General features: G+C 43.7%; 1 protein-coding gene across 2 annotated transcripts in view; it reads right to left on the reverse strand.

Annotated features, from left to right (window-relative positions):
- Positions 1 to 15512, reverse strand: part of slc2a1a (solute carrier family 2 member 1a) — a 32506-nt gene extending 16994 nt beyond the window's left edge. Inside the window, exons 1-5 of one of the 2 annotated variants that reach the window (XM_063032931.1) lie at positions 15357 to 15512; positions 8535 to 8663; positions 5511 to 5609; positions 3089 to 3249; positions 44 to 168 (exon numbers count right to left, since the gene is read on the reverse strand). In XM_063032931.1, the coding sequence (XP_062889001.1) occupies positions 44 to 168; positions 3089 to 3249; positions 5511 to 5609; positions 8535 to 8579 (430 nt within the window). In that variant the 5' untranslated portion in view covers positions 8580 to 8663; positions 15357 to 15512. Of the gene's footprint in view, positions 1 to 43; positions 169 to 3088; positions 3250 to 5510; positions 5610 to 8534; positions 8850 to 15356 lie in introns of those variants that run through there. The other variant, XM_063032932.1, reaches the window with a different exon arrangement.
- Between the last annotated feature and the right edge of the window lie 3308 nt (positions 15513 to 18820).

Genomic DNA, 18820 nt, shown 5'->3' on the forward strand with positions numbered 1-18820 from the left:
GAGGTCACCCACTCGTGTTCCCCTTAAAGAGAGACATACCTACCAGCACAGATTCCAACAATGATTCTGGCAATAATTATAATTTCAAATGATTTGGATGCGTTGCTGGTTCCCATCATTATTGCTGGGATGATAGAAAAGATGTTGTTAAACAACAAGGTGCCTTTTCTGAAAGTCAGAAGGAAAAGAAACAGGCTTTAAACTTTGTGATGTTATATAAATCACAATAAAAGAACAGCAGAACAAAACTTGAAAGAACAAATCATCCCCGTATTGATACAAGACAAATCTAAGATGAACCCTGAACATTACTCAAGATCATATTGAAAATTGAAAGATCCAGATAGAATGGACATAGAGGAGATGTGTTTCCAATAATGGGAGAGCCTAGGACTAGAGGGCACAGCCTCAGAGTAGAAGAATGTCTTTTTAGAACAGAGATGAGGAGAAACTTCTTTAGCTAGAGGGTGGCGAATCTATAGAAATCATTGCCGCATATGGCTGTGGAGACCAGTTGTTGGGTATATTTAAAGCGAAGCTTGATAGGTTCTTGATTAGTAACAAGTCCATAGAAGATGCAGAGCAGGCAAACAGTAAGGTGTAAAGTCATGACAAGATAGATTGTGAGGCCATAATCTATCTTTTTGCATGAGAAGACCATTCAGTAATCTTCTAATAGGTGTCCTTGTGCCTGGCCATATGTGGTTTCAGGCTTTTTTTGAGGCTTTTGGGGAGCCTTTTGAAAGGACAACCAGCTGAAGTTGAATGCTTTTTTTAATTCCAGCCATGGTTAAGGCTTACTGCAGAATGTTGTAAACTCAACCAGCTCCATCACAGGCACCGGCTTCCCCTCCATCGAGGACACCTTCAAAAGGCGATGCCTCAAAAAGGTGGCATCCATCATTAAGGACCCCCATCACCCAGAACATCCTCTTCTCATTACTGCCATCAGGGAGGAGATACAGGAGCCTGAAGACACACACTCAACATTTTAGGAACTGCTTCTTCCCCTCCACCGTCAGATTTCTGAATGGTCCATGAATTCATGAACACTACCTCACTATTTTTTCACACTACTTATTTAATACTTATAAATACTGTACATATATCTTTTACTATAATTTATAGAATATTTTATGTATGAGATATATTACAAATATATAGTATATTTTATCCATGAAATACAGATACTATGAATAGTCTATTTAATGTATAAAATATACTCTGTATACAGTGTGGGGTTTATGGGGTATCCAGGGAGGGGCAGCAGCTCTGGGAAGGGGCTTGTCAGATCTATTCCAGAACAGTTCACTCACCTTTGTTCCCCACCGGACACTCAGCCCTCACCTGTGGCTCCAAGTAGCTGTTTACATGTGACAGCAGCCACACCCTGTAAACCACTTTGACAGGCGGGCTAAAGCAGGCAAGGGTAGCTGACAGCCTAAAACCCTGGTGAGATAGGGACATGTCTGCCCTAGCATAACCAGGCAGCACCTATGGACTGGGCAGATGAGATTTACAGTGAGATTCAACAGCCAAAAAGGTGGTTCTGAAGTGCTTTGTAGTGATCGAAGGGCAGGACAAGGCACAGAGGAAGTCATGGCCATCCACTGCAACAAAGGAAGACCCCAGTTTCTGACGACTACTCGTACCACCAGACACTGAATTCCGAAGTTGAGAGTGTGGATCTGCCCCAGTACAATGGCTTTTCCACTTTAAAAACTCTCCTGCGAGGTCTCCTGTCATAAGAACATAAGAAATAGGAGTGGGAGTTGGCCATCTGGCCCATCGAGCCTGCTCTGCCATTCAATAAGATCATTGCTGATCTGGCCATGGACTCATCTCCACCTTCCTGCCTTTTCCCCATAACCCTTAATTTCCCTTCTATGCAAAAATCTATCCAACCTTGTCTTAAATATATTTACTAAGGAAGCCTCCACTGCTTCATTGGGCAGAGAATTCCACAGATTCACCACTCTCTGGGAAAAGCAGTTCCTCCTCATCTCCATCCTCAATCTACTCCCCCGAATCTTGAGGTTATGTCCCATAGTTCTAGTCTCACCTACCAGTGGAAACAATTCTCCTGCCTCTATCTTATCTATCCCTTTCATAATTTTACATGTTTCTATAAGATCTCCTCTCATTCTTCTGAATTCCAGTGAGCAGAGTCCCAGGTGACTCAATCTTTCCTCATAGTGTAACCCCTTCATCTCTGGAATCAACCTGGTGAACCTCCCCTGCACCGCTTTCAAAGCCAGTATAACCTTGCTCAAGTAGGGAGACCAAAACTGCACACAGTACTCCAGGTGTGGCCTCACCAGTACCCTGTACAGTTGCAGCATAACCTCCCATTGTCATTGTTGGATACAATGGACAATCACCATTTTTACCTCTGTGAGACAACAAATTTCACAACGTACGTCAGTGATAATAAACCTGATGCTGATTGGGATTCTGATGATACGTTCCTGTAGATGGTCTCTTCACCGAAAGCCCTCAGTCAGATGACTCTCTGACGGATTCTGTGGTGGTGGTCAGGGTGATGACAGGAAACTGATGTGGGAGAGATTTTAAAGTGGAAAAGACATTGCGCTGGTGTAGTTTCACTTTCTTGACCTCACAAGTCCGGATCCAGTGGTACGAAACACGTGTCACAATCTGAGCCCTTCGTTGGTTGCAATGGATGACCATGATGTCTTCTGTGACTTGCCCCTGCCCTTCACTCTCCACGGGGCATTGCAGAACCACCTTCCTGGACAGTGGATCTCATTGTAGGTCTCATCCGCCCAGTCTGCCAGAGCTGAATTCACATGCTAGGATAGGCTTGTCCTCATCTCACCGGGGTACGAGGCCCACCAGCTACCCTCACCTGGTTCAGCTCACCTGTCAAAGTGGTGTACCGGGGTGCGGCTGCTGTCGCATGCCAAGGGCTACTTGGAGCCACAGCTGAGAGCTGAGTGTCCGGTGGGGACCAAATGTGAGTGAGCTGCCTTGGAATGGACACCCTTCACCAGAGGTGTCACTCTTCCCTGGACACTCCATACACCCCAGGGTTCTGTATTTGATCAGCTGATCACCATTTTCTCACCTGCCAAAATAATTCACCAGTGGGGCAACCATCAAGGAGCCAAAGAATCCTCCAAGTGGATACATTGAGACAGTGAGAGACCACAGCAAAGTCTGGAAGCTACTGTCCATGTATTTCCCATATCGATCAAAATAAGACTGGTTGTAAAACCTTTGCATGTGCTGTAAGACAAGAAATTGTCAAAGAACATTCAGTCCCATTCAACTTTAATAAACACAAGAGTGTTTCTTATGGAAAAATGATTAAAGATTTTGATTTTCGATAGAATTTAGATTTTGATTTTTAAAAATTTGATAGAGGTATACAAAATTATGAGGGGTATTGATAGGGTAAATGCAAGCAGGCTTTTTCCACTGAGGTTGGGTGAGACTAGAACTAGAGGTCATGGGTTAGGGGTGAAAGGTGAAATGTTTAAGGGGATCATGTGGGGGGAACATCTTCACTGAAGGTGGTGAGAGTGTGGAATGAGCTGCCAGCAGATGATGGACGTGGATTCAATTTCAACATTTTAAGAGAAATTTGGATAGGTACATGGATGGGAGGGCTATGATCTGGGTGAATGTTGATGGCACCAGGCAGATTAATAGTTTGGCACAGACTGGATAGGCCGATGGGATTGTTTCTGTGCTGTACCGGCACGGTAGTGTTATATAGCACAGTGCTTTATAGTACAAGCTACCAGGGTTCAATTCCCGCTGTTGCCTGTAAAAACATGGGAATCAGGGAATGCAAGTAAATTCACGTTTACTTTTAAGTGAGGTGTGCACATATCACATGGTAGTGTGATGACGAATACAATTAATGTGTTTTTAAATAAAACCCATAATTATTTAAACAAACAAGAACACTTAATCAAACTATATTATATATATACACACATACACACACACACACACACACACACACACACACGTATACACACACATACACACAGAAGATTACTCAAATCTTATTGAAATATTAAATACATAACAACTTGGGATTGGGGTCACCCTTCCATAGGACCAGTGAAAGCTGTTGATATCATGTGATGGGTCCCACAATGACTTCAACTTTCATCCACTTGGTAAAGCATGCAGCTTGCAACTAATTGGGAGCATTCATTACTGGGATGGATCCATTCGATTTTTTGCCCCCATTTATAACATCGCTGCCTGCTAAATTCCACTTGCTGTAACTGAGTCCTGATGAAGGGTCTCGGCCCGAAACGTCGACTGTACCTCTTCCTAGAGATGCTGCCTGGCCTGCTGTATTCACCAGCAACTTTTGTGTGTGTTGCTGTAACTAAAGCTGGGAGAGTAGGTAGATGTCGAGTAAGGGATTGTCTTTGTCATTAAACAATCAACTTGGTAAAAGTAATAATGCAGGTGATGGAATCTGAAGCCAAATCAGAAAATGTAGGAGGAAATCGGTCAGCTGAGTGGTGGAAAGGGAAGCCAGCTAACAGTTTGAATCAGGGACACTCCCTTAGACCTGAGGGAAGAGCAGAGGTGCTCAGATAGAACTGAACAGGAGTAACAGATGAGATTTAAAAAATGCATAAGGAGATCAGGGTAAAACAGATTAGTAAAATCTCTGATTGCTTCTCAATGTAAGATATGGATTTATTAAAAGACCAAAAGACCATCAGACATTGGAGCAGAATGAGGTTATTTCGCACATTGGGCCTGTTCTGCCATCCCATCATGGCTGATCTATTTTCCCTCTCAATCCTGTTCTCCGGTCTTCTCCCGTAACCTTTGATGCCCTTACTAATCAAGAACCTATCAACCATGTTTTAACTATACCCAATGACTTGGCGTCCACAGCCAGTGTGGTAACGAATTCCACAGATTCACCACCTTCCGGCTACAGAAATTTCTAAAGGGACATCCTTCTATTCTGAGGCTGTGCTCTTTGGTCCGAGACTCTCCCTCTATAGGAAACATTCTCTCCATGTCAGGATGCACAGGAGATTTACCACGATGCTGCCTGGATTAGAGCATATCTTAGACTGAGTGAGCTGGGGCTTTTCTCTTATGATCAAAGGACGATGAGAAGTGATAAGGGCTATCAATAGAATGGACACTCAGAGGTGGAAACGGCTAATACGAGAGGGCGTAATTTTAAAGTGATTGGAGGAAAGTATAGGGGGTGTCAGAGGTAGGATTTTACACAGGAAGTGTTTGATGCATGGAATGCCCTGCCAGGGGTGCTGGTAGAGACAGATACATTAGCAACATGTAAGAGACTCTTAGATCAGCACAAAGATGAAAGAAAAATGGACTCCGTTGGAGAGAAGGGTGAGACTGATCTTACAGTAGATTAAAAGATTGGCACAACATTGTGTAATGTTTTATGTTCCATGTTCTTAATAGAATATAGTTGTCATGCAGAATCCAGTGAGGAAAAATGGGAAGTATAAAATCCTTGTATAACTTACCAAACTTGGAGAATTGATAACCGCGACATTATAACCATATTGGAAGGAGGATCCAAAAACAGACACTAGAGTAGCCAAAGCCAGCACACTGGTCAAACGCTGTAGAATAATAAAGTCAGCCTGGCATTAATCCCAAATTTTCTAACAGAATAATAATACATCGTAAAAAAAAGTTGGCAGAAAATATTGGAAGGGTCAAAGTAAATTACTTGCAGGGTTGTGTAAATTGTTTTAATTAGTTCAATTATATCAAGTTTATTATCCGAAGTACTGTACAATGTTCAAGTTTGAGATCAATGTTATTATCATCATAGGCGTACATACACAGTATATAATTGCCGTGAAATTTAGTCCATTTACTGCATTATCACCATCAATTACAAGGCGCAAGTCAATAAGAGTTAACATAAACTTAAATTCCTCCAAGAAGACCACAACCTTTTTGCGGTTTGAAGGTTTACGCGCCTCAATGACCCGGAGAGCTACCGTATGGGGCTCGAGTCAGGGCCCTTGTTAGAGTCACCCATGCCAAACAGGTCAGAGGGTAGAGGCCAGACTAACAGTAGTCCACCGGTCCTCCCGGTTCAGGGGTTCAGCTCAGGGCTAACATCCCAGATTGGACAAAATAATTGTTACGGAGAGACCAAAGGTGAGTCCTATGTGGCCAAGGACAGACGAGATGGAGGACCTTCATTGCCGATCTAGACACCAGCTGCATAACAGGTAATTCATTAATTAAATTTGAATTAATATTAATTATATGTAACTTACACTGGTGCAAGATTGAGAGAGAATATTCAGATACAAATTCAGATTTATTTATCACATACAATGAAATGTGTAGTTTGAAAAAATATATTGAAATATAATATATACTATATATACTCTCGTTGTCCACTTTATGAGGTATGTAATTACATGGCCAGTGAACGTATGTTTGTGGTCTTCTGCTGCTGTAGCCCATCCACTTCAAGGTTTGACACGCACGTTCTTCTGCACACCACTGTTGTAATGTGTGGTTACCTGAGCTACTGTTGCCTTCCCATCAACTTGAACCAGTCTGGACATTCTCCTCTGACCTCTCTCATTAACAAGGTGCTTCCACCCACAGAATGGCTGCTCATTGGATTTGTTGTTTGCACCATTCTCTGTAAAGTCTAGCAGGGATTCCCAACCTTTTTTATGCCGTGGGACAATACCATTAAGCAAGAGGTCCATGGATCCCAGGCTGGGAATCCCTGTTCTAGAGACTTCTATGCATGAAAATCCCAGGGGATCAGCAGTTTCTGAGATACTCAAATCACCCCATCTGGCACCATCAACGATTCTATGGTCAAAGTCAGCTAGACCACATTTCTACCCAATTCTGATGTTTGGTCTGAACAACAACCTCTTGACCATATCTACATGCTTTTATGCATTGAGTTGCTGCCACATGATTGGCTGATTAGATATTTGCATTAATGAGCAGGTGTAGCAATTTACCTAATAAAGTGGCCACTGAGTGCATTATATATATATAGTAAATTTTTTTTCTGTATACCACATATATATGTACACATACCTATTTATAATATGTGTATTTATTCTTGATAAAGCATATTAAAAATATATATAGTTCAAGATTGTATTAATAAGCAGAATGAAATAATTTTGAGGATGTCGTGCTTTGAATTTGTGTTGCCTAGCCTTTGAAACCTTACTCTTGGTATACTGACGACTGCTGTGTTTAAATATGCAAATGTATTCATATTAATTTCACCGGCATTGCCATAATTCATTGTTCAAGCCTACTTGTATGTAAACAGAGTAACCAGTTAGCAATCAGCCACCTTGGTAGATTGGAATCAGAGCATCTGTAATCAAATATAATCTTACAACAGCAAGTTAATTGTTATAGATTCTTCATTTCTATAATTAACTGGGTTCAATTCTCCAGACGCAGTCGAAGGATTTGAACTCGCATCTCTGGATCAATGGTCCCCACATTTGAATACTCATCCAGTAATTTAACCACCATGTCACGCTACACTAAAATGCACTCTTTTTTAAATCATTGCATGCTCTGTGCTCTACCCATGGTGTGCCACCTAACTCAACAATACTTACCCAATGCTCAAAGGCCTGATAGAGAGGATGCTTCCTATAGGGGGAGAGTCTAGTACCAGAGGGCACAGCCTCAGAATAGAAGGATGTCCCTTTAGAACAGAGATGAGGAGGAATTTCTGTAGCGAGAAGGTGGTGAACCTGTGGAATTCATTGCCACAGACGACGGTGGAGGCCAAGTCAATCCAACCTTTCCTTTCTGCATTTGTCTTTCATCCAAGGGCCCTTCGAAGAGTCTCTTAAATGCTTCTAATGCATCTGCCTCTGTCACCACTCCTGGCAGCACGTTCCACACACCTACCATTCTCTGTGTAAAACACTTACCTCTGATGTCCTCCCTATATTTTCCTCCAATCACCTTGAAATTATGCCCCTGCAATTTAGCAAATTACTAACATTACAAAGTAAGTAAATAGGGCAAAAAAGGGAATATTGAGGTACTTTTCATAGGTTCATGGACCTTTCAGAAATCTGACAGCACAGGGGAAGAAGCTATTCCTGAATCATTGAGTATCCAAAACCTCCCAGTGTAAGTTCTCCAGTACAGTAGCCATTTATGTTTGCCCTTTGCATCGTGATTGGAACATTATACAATATTCTTCTTTCTATATTTGCTCAAAAACAATCAAATTGCCAGAATGTTCGGGCTCTGAAGAAGGGATATTGACCTGAAACATATTTCCACTGCTCTCTCTCCACAGAGGCTGCCTGACCTGCTGAGTGTTTCCAACACATTCTTTTTTTTAAATTCAGATTTCCAGCATACACCATGTTTTTTATTTCTTTTGCAGTACAGAGATTCTGTGGGCACAGTACTGACTACAGGCAAGGCAGAGAGGAACTGTCATCCCGCTCTGAGAATGAGGAACAGAACACTGAACACAAGGCAAGAAATGACCAAGAGAAAATAATACTCACCCCTTTCCTTGTGCCACACTGTTGAAAGGCCTGTGGTTTCTCCATTATTTCTTGATTCTGTAGAAATCCTGGTCTTGAGAGTTGGTACCTTGCACTTTGAACGTGTTATCTGGAAGACCGCATTATCTCCTGTTGATATGTAAAATTGGTATCAAGCCAGCTATTAAAGTTCAATGTAAAATCTATTATCAGACTACATACATCTCACCACATTCAACCCAGAGATTGTTTTTCTGCCTACGTACTTAGCAATCTATAGAACAGTAACTGTAAACAGGATCAATGAACAACAAACTGTACAGATGCAAATATAAATAAACAGCAAGAAATAACGAGCATGAAATAACAAGATAAACAGTCCTTCAAGTGAAACCATTGGCTGAGGGAACACCAGAAATAGAATGAGTGTAATTATCCTCTTTGGTTCAGGAGCCAGATGGTTGAGGGGTAGTAGTTGTTCTTGAACCTGGTGTTTTGAGTTCTGAGGCTCTTGTACCTTCTACCTGATGGCAGCAGCGAGAAAAGAGCATGGCCTGGGCGGTGACGATATTTGATGATGGATGCTGCTTTTTTATGGCAACATTTCATGTAGATGCGCTCAATGGTTGGGAAGGCTTTACCCATGACGTACTGGGCCAAATCCACTACCTTTTGTAGTGCATGTTGAAAGGTAATTCACGGCTCTGTATATACCCCTTCCTCTGAGAGTCATGGAGTTATACAAAACAGAAACAGGCCCTTTGGCTCAACTCATTCACACAACCTAGGTGCCTTCCAGTGCTAGCCCCAATTGCACTGGCCCATATGTCTCTCGGCGTTTCTGAACAGGAATCTGTTCAAATGTTTTTTTAAGAGTTGTAATTGTAGAGTCATAGAGCACTACAGCAGAGAAACCAGCCCTTCAGCCCATCTAGTCCATGCTAAACGGTTGTTCTGCCCGGTCCCATTGACCCACACCTGGACCATAGTCCTCCAAACCCCTCCTATCCATGTACTTACCCAAATTTCTCTTAAATGTTGAAATTGAATCCACATCCCTCATTTCCACTGGCAGCTTGTTTCACAATCTCATCACCCTCTGAGTGAAGAAGCTCCCCCACATGTTCCCCTTAAACATTTCACCTTTCACCCTTAACCTATGACCTCTAGTTGTAGTCTTACCCAAACCCAGTGGAAAAAGCCTGCTTGCATTTGCCCTAATTATCCTCCTCATAATTTTGTACACCCGTATCAAATCTCCCCTCATTCTCCTATGCTCCAGGGAATAAAGTCTGAACCCATTCAGCCTTTCCTACCTTGACCACTTCCTCTAGCAGCTTGTTCCACACCCCCACCACTATCTGTGACAAAAACCTGCCCCTTAAGGGCCCGTTCCGCTCTGTTTTTACTCACTGTGTAATGTTGTGAAGTTATAACTTTGTTCTGAGAGCGACCACTTTGTCAGTGGTTGCGGTGATGCTGAGTTGCCGTGTTTGGGGAGTAAGTGCTGAGGCTTTGAGGAACCGAGAGCAGCTTAACAATTGTGTAAGTTTTAATGTGGCGATACCTTTTCCTGGCAGCATTTGTAAAGGAAGTGGGCTGTAACAGGGAGACCCCTCCTCTGATACAGTTCCAGTGTGGGTGCACAGTGCCTTGGATGGTGACACAGTGATGCAGAATCAGGTCTCCTATCATTGACATATGTCGCAAAATTTGTTGTTTTGTGGCATCAGTATAGTGCAACACATAAAAATTACTATAAGTTACAATAATAAAAAGACAGATAAATACATAAATAGATAAATAAATAATAAATAGAGCAGAAAAGGAATAGTGAGGTGGTGTTCATGGACCTTTCAGAAATTTGAGGAGAAGCTGGTCCTTAAATTCTGAGTGTGTGTCTTCAGGCTCATGTAGCACCTCGTTGATAGCAACGAGAAGAGAGCAGGTCCCCGATGTTGAGGCTCCTTAGCGATGGACGTTGCCTTCTCGAGGCACCACCTTTTGAAGGTGTCCTCCATGGCGGAGTGGCTTGGGTCCATGATGGAGATGGCTGAGTCTCCAACCCCCTGCCACCTCGTTCAGTCCTGTGCTGAGGAGTCTCCATACCAGGCTGAGTGCGAGGCCACTCTACCATTCATAGGGCTGCCGTTTCCCTGTTCCAGTGACCCTGGTTTGATCCTGATCTTGGGTGCTGCCCAAACCGAGCTTGCAAGTTTTCGCCGTGATCATCTGACTGCTCCAGTTTCTTCCAACATCCCAGAAATATCTGGGTTGGTAGTCTAATTGTCCATTTTAAATGGCCCCCAGTGTGTTGAGTATGTTCTGAGTGGAAGAATTGCGAGCGGTAGTCAAAAAGTGGATGGCAGGGTGGAGATACGTCTCTACCAAAGGAGGTGTAAGGCACTCCTTCCCTCCGCTAGCCTGGGGGTCACCCTTGGGCAAGGTGTGGCACCTGTTCAGCCTCCCCCCACCCCCCCAGATCAGGGTCACATGAAGCCATTGGAGCTGGTGATAGATGGTCGTATGAGCAGCTGGTGCATATAGCAAGTCCTGGTTATGTGACCACTGACGCTAGGCAGACAATCTCTGAAGAGTATTGATAATGGCTGGGGTCACCTGTCTTGTAAAGACACTGCCCAGAAGAAGGCAATGGCAAATTACTTCTGCAGAAAACTTGCCAAAAACAATCATGGTCATGGAAAAACCATGATCGCCCATGTCATACATCACGGTGCATAACAGATGAGTGAAGAGACCGTGGAGAGATTAAAATAGTTTAAAACAAGATTTGTGTACAAGTGGACTTGATTTTGGTCAGTTTGGACTCGATGGGCCAGAGGGCCTGTTTCTCTTTAAGACTCTAACTTCTGGGAACTTGGGGATCGTCCATGGGCGAATGGAAAAATCCCAAAGTTGGGATCATTGTCAAGCTGTTCTACTGACAAGATTCTAACACAGGAGTGGAGTCGGGAGATGAGGCGGGTAGATGATAGATAGAGGCGGACAAAAACAAAAGGCAGATGGAACCAAGTGTGTGCAGGGAAGGGTGAACGTGACGACGTACTAGACGGTGACAGTACGATAAGACCATAAGACATAGGAGCAGAACTATGCCGTTGGGCCCATTGTACTGCTGCCGCAAATTTAACAAATTTCATAACGTTCCAGTGGTATTAAACCTGATTTCCTCCACCATTTGATCATGGCTGGTTTGTTATCCCTCTCAACCCTGTTCACCAGTCTTCTTCCTTTGATGCCCTGACTAATCAAGAACCTATCAACCTCTGCTCCTTTACCCAATGACTTGACCTCCAGAGCCGTCTGTGGTAACAATAACGATGTGTAATTAATTAGCAGGAACACAGGAGCAACCAGTGCTGGGATCTGATTGCTGTAGGAACCATTAGGGGATCAGCAAAGGGAAGATGAATGAATTATTAAAGGATGCTCATTTGCTGAATCCATTCATGACTGATTATGGAGACCCAAGAGAGATGCGATTGATTATGATGGATTTTTTGGAATTTATGGGAATTTTGGGTTGTGGAATGGTTCAGGAAGGATTTTAGGATAGGACCATGCAGTATCTGATTGGATGGAGGGGTAATCTGCAGTGGCAGCGAGGCACAACACGGCTTCCGTTTCACAAGAGATTCTGCAGATGCTGGAAATCCAGAGCAACACACACAAAATACTGAAGGAATTCAGCAGGCCAGGCAGCATCTATGGAAATGAACAGTCGACACTTTGGGCTGAGGCCCTTCATGAAGATCTGAAGAAGGGTCTTGGCCCGAAATGTTGACTGTTTATCTCTTTCCAAACAAGCTGCCTGATCTGCTGAGTTCCTCCAGCATTTTGTGTGTGTGTTATTCCAGTTTCTTTTTCTTCTCTTTGTGATTTTTAAAGTGCTTTTCACAAATTAAGAGCTACCCGAAGTGGCTTTGGAGCCAACTTCTCTCCAAATCAGAGACATTTTTCCGATGTCTGAGACAGCGCTGAGCAACAAGGATGAGCTATCCCTGAGGCGGTTAATGAGACCAGTGTGGGGACAACAGACCCTTCCACTGATGGGGCAGAAAGTGTAGATGGTTGACTAGATTGTTCTAGGACCAGAGGGCACAGCCTCAGTAAAGGGGTGTCTCTTTAGATGAGAGGGAATTTCTTTAGCCAGTGGAATTCATTGCCACAAACGTCTGTAGAGGCCAAGTCATTGGGTATGTTAAAGCAGAGGATGGGAGGTTCTTGATGAGTAAGGGCGTTTGGGGTTACGGAGAGAAGGCAGGAGAATGGGATGGAGAGGGAAAATAAATTAGCTATGATGTAATGGCAAAGAAGACTCGATGAGATGAATGGCCAAATCCTGCTCCCATGTCTTATGGGTTTATGGCTAGTGTGTGAAGTGGTCTACTCCCTCTACTGGTTACACAAGGTATCCTTGTGTTCCTGACGCATGGTTGGACACTGAGAATCAGAACCAAGCTTATTATCATGAATATACATTGCAAAAGTAGTACAGTGCAATACGTAACAAATATGACAAGTTAGTACATCAGTAGTGCAAAAGGCAAATAACAAAATGGTGTCCATGCGTTCCTGAACCATTCAGAAATCTGATGGTGGAGAGGAACAAGCTGTTCCAAAAACATTGAGTGTGTGTCTTCAGGCTCCCGTACCTCTTCCCCGATGGTAGCAAAGAGAAGAGAGCATGTCCTGGGTGGTGAGGGTCCACCATCTTGAGGCACCACAGGACAGGAGGTCCCTTGTGGAAACCTGGTGTCAGGTATGCAAACTGTAGCCAGGCCCTCGGGGATACTGGCATCAGTTCGTTTAACTTTCCAGGAGATCTGGTAGATGGCTGTCACCTATTGTGCACTGTGAGCTGCCACAAACAGAAGTGAGTTCTTACCCAGACAAGCTCTTTTAGGGATGTAAGTTAATAAAAATTGCCCAGGAATCTGTGGAGAATTTCCTCACTGTGGAAGAGATCCCATACTCTCGGAGAATTTACAATTTACCACGCTGCGACAGAATTCCGATGTTTTGAAAAGAATTCTTCCAACACTCTGAGAATTTAATCACCTTGGGAGATTTATCACACTCTGGCAGAAATGCAAAGCTTTGGGGAGAATTCCTACTCTATTAGGAGAATTTCCACACTCTGGGAGATCTATCACGCTTCAGCAAAATTCCCACACTTTGGAGAATTTACATGACCTGATAGAATTCCAACACTTTGGGAGAATTCCCTCACTCTCAAGAATTTACACCCCCTGGGAGATTTACCATGCTTCAGCCAAATACCCATGTTCTGGGGAGAATTCCTCGATGCTCTCTGGGAACTGAATCACCTTGGGAGATTTATCATACTCTGGCACAATTCCAATGATTTGGAGTGAATCACTCCACCACCAAGAGAACTCCTACTCTTTCAGGAGGATTTCCACACTCTGGGAGAATTCCCATGCTCCACGATAATTTACACTCTCCCTCCCCTGGAGATTTATCACACTTTGGCAGATTTCCGTTGCTTTGGAGAGAATTCCTCCACGTTCTGTGGGAATTTCCACTCTTTCAGAAGAATTCCCACAGTCTTGGAGAATTTCCACACCCTGGGAAGTTTATCACTCTTTGGGAGAATTCCTCCTCCTGATAGAGCGGATGGAGCTTGGAAAAATGTCTGAATGTGAAGAAAGAGCATTGTCAGAAGATGCCTTCTTCTTCAGCCCTTTACCTCTTCCCCCTATCCCCTGCCAGCTTCTTTACCCCCTCTCCCATCCATTTGTTAAAACCCTCACCTGGCCCCACCTATCCCCTGCCAGCTTGTACTCCTTACCCTCCCCACCACCTTATTCTGGATTCTTTCCTCTCTTTTCCCAGTCGTGACGAAGGGCCTCAGCATAAAACGTTGACTGTTGATCTCTCTCCGGACCTGCTGAGCTCCTCCAGCATTTTGTGCGTGTACAATGCGGCCCTTCCTCAGCCCCACAACACAACAGAGCCATTGGTGATGACCTGGATCCTGAAAACCCACACGACCCTCAATCAGGCTTTATCTACTTGTGCACAAGGAGAGGGGCGCCACATTAGCGCGACACTTGTATCGCTCGGGGCGTTGGAGTTTGGAGTTCAATTCCCGCGTCCTCTGGAGGAAAGTTTGCACATTCCTTCCCACGTGTGCATGGGTTTCCTCCGGGTGCTCTGGTTTCCTCGCACAGTCCAAAGATGTACCGGTTAGTAGGTGAACTGGTCATTGTAAACTGCCCTGTGGTTAGGCTAGGGTTAAATCAGGGGTTGCTGGAAGGACCTGTTCCATGCTGCATCTCCAAATAAAATAAATAAATAAATAAATATCACCACACTGCTCTGGTCTGAACAAAGAAATGCCGTTTCTATACAGAATTGACTGGCAGTTACGGATATTGACCAACTGGCAACCTTTTGCATGTTCAAATTCCATTCACAAGGCAGGTGTTAAAAGTCAATGGAAACTACAAGCTGACGACAGATGACACTTTGAGGTTAGTGAAGTAATTGTCCCTTCATTTGGTGTGTGTTCCTTGAGCCCCCCCATTATATCATGATCTTGTCTCAGTAAGCCAAAATGGCTCCGACCCCTGTTGTACTCAATGTGATCCGCCCTCTACTTTTGCCTGGACATTACATTAACCCTTGCCTTGCCGCAATTTCCACCGTAGCAGCTGTGACTTTTCTGTCCAAGTCCCTGTTGCTGGATGCGAACACACTGCCTTCTGATTTCGAGGAAAGAGGGCTGCCTGCTGCATCCACCTGGGTCTTAAAAAGGAGATCTAATACTTCCAGAAAAATGTATGAAGTCCCTACCTTCCGTAGTATTACAGGACCCTTGCGTTTTTCTGAGCCCGGACAATATCAACAGGAATCATTATTCCCCAGTTACTGGAAGCAACATTTTCCACCTTTCCATGGATCCGTTTCACCCTCCTGGACTTGTAAACATTGCATCATTCCAGCTGAGTCCTGTTTACTGACGGCACCAAAGTTACTCATCATCTGGTGTGAAAGGCTGCCAAAGTACAACTGATAAATAAATTTATTAATCTTGGGTGAGTCTCATAGATCATTACAGCACAGAACAGGCCCCTCAGCCCACAATATTTTGCCAACCACCAAACCTACTCTGAGATCAACCTAATCCTCACCACCATCAAGGACATATTCAAAAAGATGCCTCGAGAAGCTGGCATCCATTATTAAGGACCATCACCACCCAGGACGTGCCCTTTTCTTATTGCTACCATCATGGAGGAGGTACTGGAGCCCCGGGACCCACATTCAATGTTTTAAGAACAGTTTCTTCCCCTCTGCCACTAGATTTCTGAATGGACAATGAATCCATGAACATTTCCTCAGTAGTCCTCTGTGATTATTTGAGTTACTGTTGCCTCCCTGTCGACTTGAACCAGTCTGGCCATTCTCTTCTCACCTCTCTCAGTTACAAGATGTTTCTGCCTACAGAACTGCCTCTCGCTGGATGTTTTTGTTTGCACCATTCTCCGTAAACTCTAGAGATGATTGTGTGTGAAAATCCCAGGAGATCAGCAGTTTCTGAGATGCACGAACCACCCCATCTGGCACCAACAATCATCCACAGTCAAATTCACTTAGATCACATTTCTTCCCCATTCTGGTGTTTGGTCTGAGCAACAACCAAACCTCCTTGAGCATGTCTGCATGCTCTTATGCACCGAGTTGCCGCCACATGATTGACTGATTAGATATTTGCATTAACGAGCAGGTGTACCTAATAAAGTGGCCACTGAGTGAGTCAGTGATAATAAACTTGATTTTGATTCTGATTCAGACTGAAAGATATTCATGAGCATGCATTTTGCAAGCATTTAGTAATTCTGTGTATCACCATTTAATGTGACTTCATTTTTTCTCTTATGAACTCCATTTTTTAAAAAAACACAAACTTAAGTTCTTCAGCTACCATGTGAGATTTGAATTGCTGCCTCTGGATCAATAGTCCAAATCTCTGGCTGTTCATCTCATAATTCAACTATAACACTCTTGTGGCCTGTTGAATAAGGATCCCTGCTACTAAATATCTCGAGAGATAAAGGGATAATGAATTATATTTGATCATAGTACATTCACTCGCTTTCAATCGTGTTAAGGCCAAACTTCATAACAATGGGCAGAAAATGCTAACGTTGGGATGTTAGGCCCATTGACTGCTCATTCTCTTGGTGGTTAATGATTTACCGGCACATGGCTACGGCAGAAATATCCACGGCTTTCTTTGCTCCTTTAACCCTGCGTGTACCTACCAAACATCCACCAGTCAGGAGCACAATGAGGTTTGTTGTCATTGACATATGTTGTGAAATATGCCATTTTACTGAAACTGCACAGTACAGTACATAACATACACAAGTTACAACAATATTTTGTATGGGGTGTCCAAGGAGCAGTATCTGGTGAAGGGGCTTGTCATGTCCATTCCACGGCAGCTCACTCGCCTTTGGACACCACCAACACTAAGCTCTGATCTATGGCCCCAAGTCGCTGTTTGCTATCGACAGAGGCCGCGCCCTGGCATACCGCTTCAACAGGCCGGCTAAACCAGGGGAGGGCAGCCGGAGGGCCTCGTACCCCGGTGAGATAGGGTCACACCTGTCCGAGCATGCGAAGTCAGTTCCGGCAGGCTGGCTGGATGAGATCCACAGTGAGATCCGGCAGCTAGGAAGGTGAAGGGCGTGACACGGCGCAGAAGATGGCGTGGTCATCCACTGCAAACAAGGAAGAGCCCAGTTTGTGACACTTGTTCGTACGACTGGACCCAGTCTTGTGAGATCGAGAGAGTGGAGCATTGGATTTTCCACTTTAAAAACTCTCCCACACAGCTTTCCCGTCATCGTCGGACACGATGGACAACTTTAATCATGCAAAAAGTGAACAAAATTTGTGAGGTAGAGTTCATGGGTTCATCGTCTGTTCAAAAATCTGATGGTGATTCCTAAAACATTAACTCTTTTACTTTGCACTTCACATTCTTCTTACGGAGGATTGTGACGGTTAAAATGTGTGTCCGCTTAAAACAGGAGGGCATGAAGTGGAAAGAATGGAAGGGAATTAAAACACAAACAAACAAGACCCCCATCAACCAGGACTTGTCGTCTTCCCATTGCAGCCATCAAGGAGAAGGTCCAGGAGTCTGACTACACACACTCAGTGTTTTAGAAACAGCCTTCAGATTTCTGAATGGACAACGATCCCTTGGATCTACCTCTCTGTTTTGGTGCTCTCTTTTGCACTACTTACTTAATTTATACATATTGTGACCAGCATGATGACAGACGAGAGAAGCTCATTCAGCTCCCCTGCTGGTTTTATTTTATTTTTTAAAATTTTTAAATTATTATTATTATGTTTTTTATATTATTTAGTACAAGCACTAAAACTGACTGGGTGCTAAGACCCAGGGAAAGAACCCACTCAGTCACGTACAGACTGGCAAAGTGATTATTACACACCCTGGTTACAGTCAGGGTGACCCACACACATACAAGCCAATTACTGTATAACCCAAGCTAACATGTAACAATAAGGGAACTTGAACATCCCACCATAACCCCACGAATGCATTTTAAAACAAGACCAATAAATAATGCTGGGCCATTGGGAATACCAGGGTGAGCTGTCGACCATGGTCCCCGCCTCCCCTTCCGGAGCGCTACAATATATACAATACTATGCAGAAGTCTTAGACGCATGTAAAAAAATCTGTAAAGTGAAGATGCCTTATAAAGTAATGAAATGAAAAGTTTCTAAATATCAAAAAACTACTATAAGGAGTAGTAAACAGTAAAAAGCTAAATTAAACCAATATTTTGTGTAACCACTTTAAAACAGGATCAATTCTCTAACGTACACTGTTGTGTTGTTTTATAAGAATATCGGCTGCTAGGTTGTTCCAAGCATTTTGGAGAATCTGCCACAGTTCTCTGCGTTCTTTGGTCGTCTCACTTGCTCGTGTCTCTCCAGGCAATCCCAGACAGCTTTGATGATGTTGTGATCAGGACTCTGTGGAATTCATACCAAATATTCCAGAACTCCTTGTTCCTCTTTTCGCTGAAGATAGTTCTTTATGACTTTGGCCGCACGTTTGGGGTCAGCGTCCTGCTACAGAATGAAGTTGGGACCAATCAGATGGTGTTGTGTGATGGATGAAGATCTGCTTGTACTTCTCAGCATTGAGGATTCCGTTCCTCCTGACCGGATCACCAACCCCTTTTTGCAGAAATGCAGCCCCCGAAATT

The sequence above is a fragment of the Mobula hypostoma genome, chromosome 25 (genome assembly GCF_963921235.1).
Source record: "Mobula hypostoma chromosome 25, sMobHyp1.1, whole genome shotgun sequence".
Classification (NCBI taxonomy): domain Eukaryota; kingdom Metazoa; phylum Chordata; class Chondrichthyes; order Myliobatiformes; family Myliobatidae; genus Mobula; species Mobula hypostoma.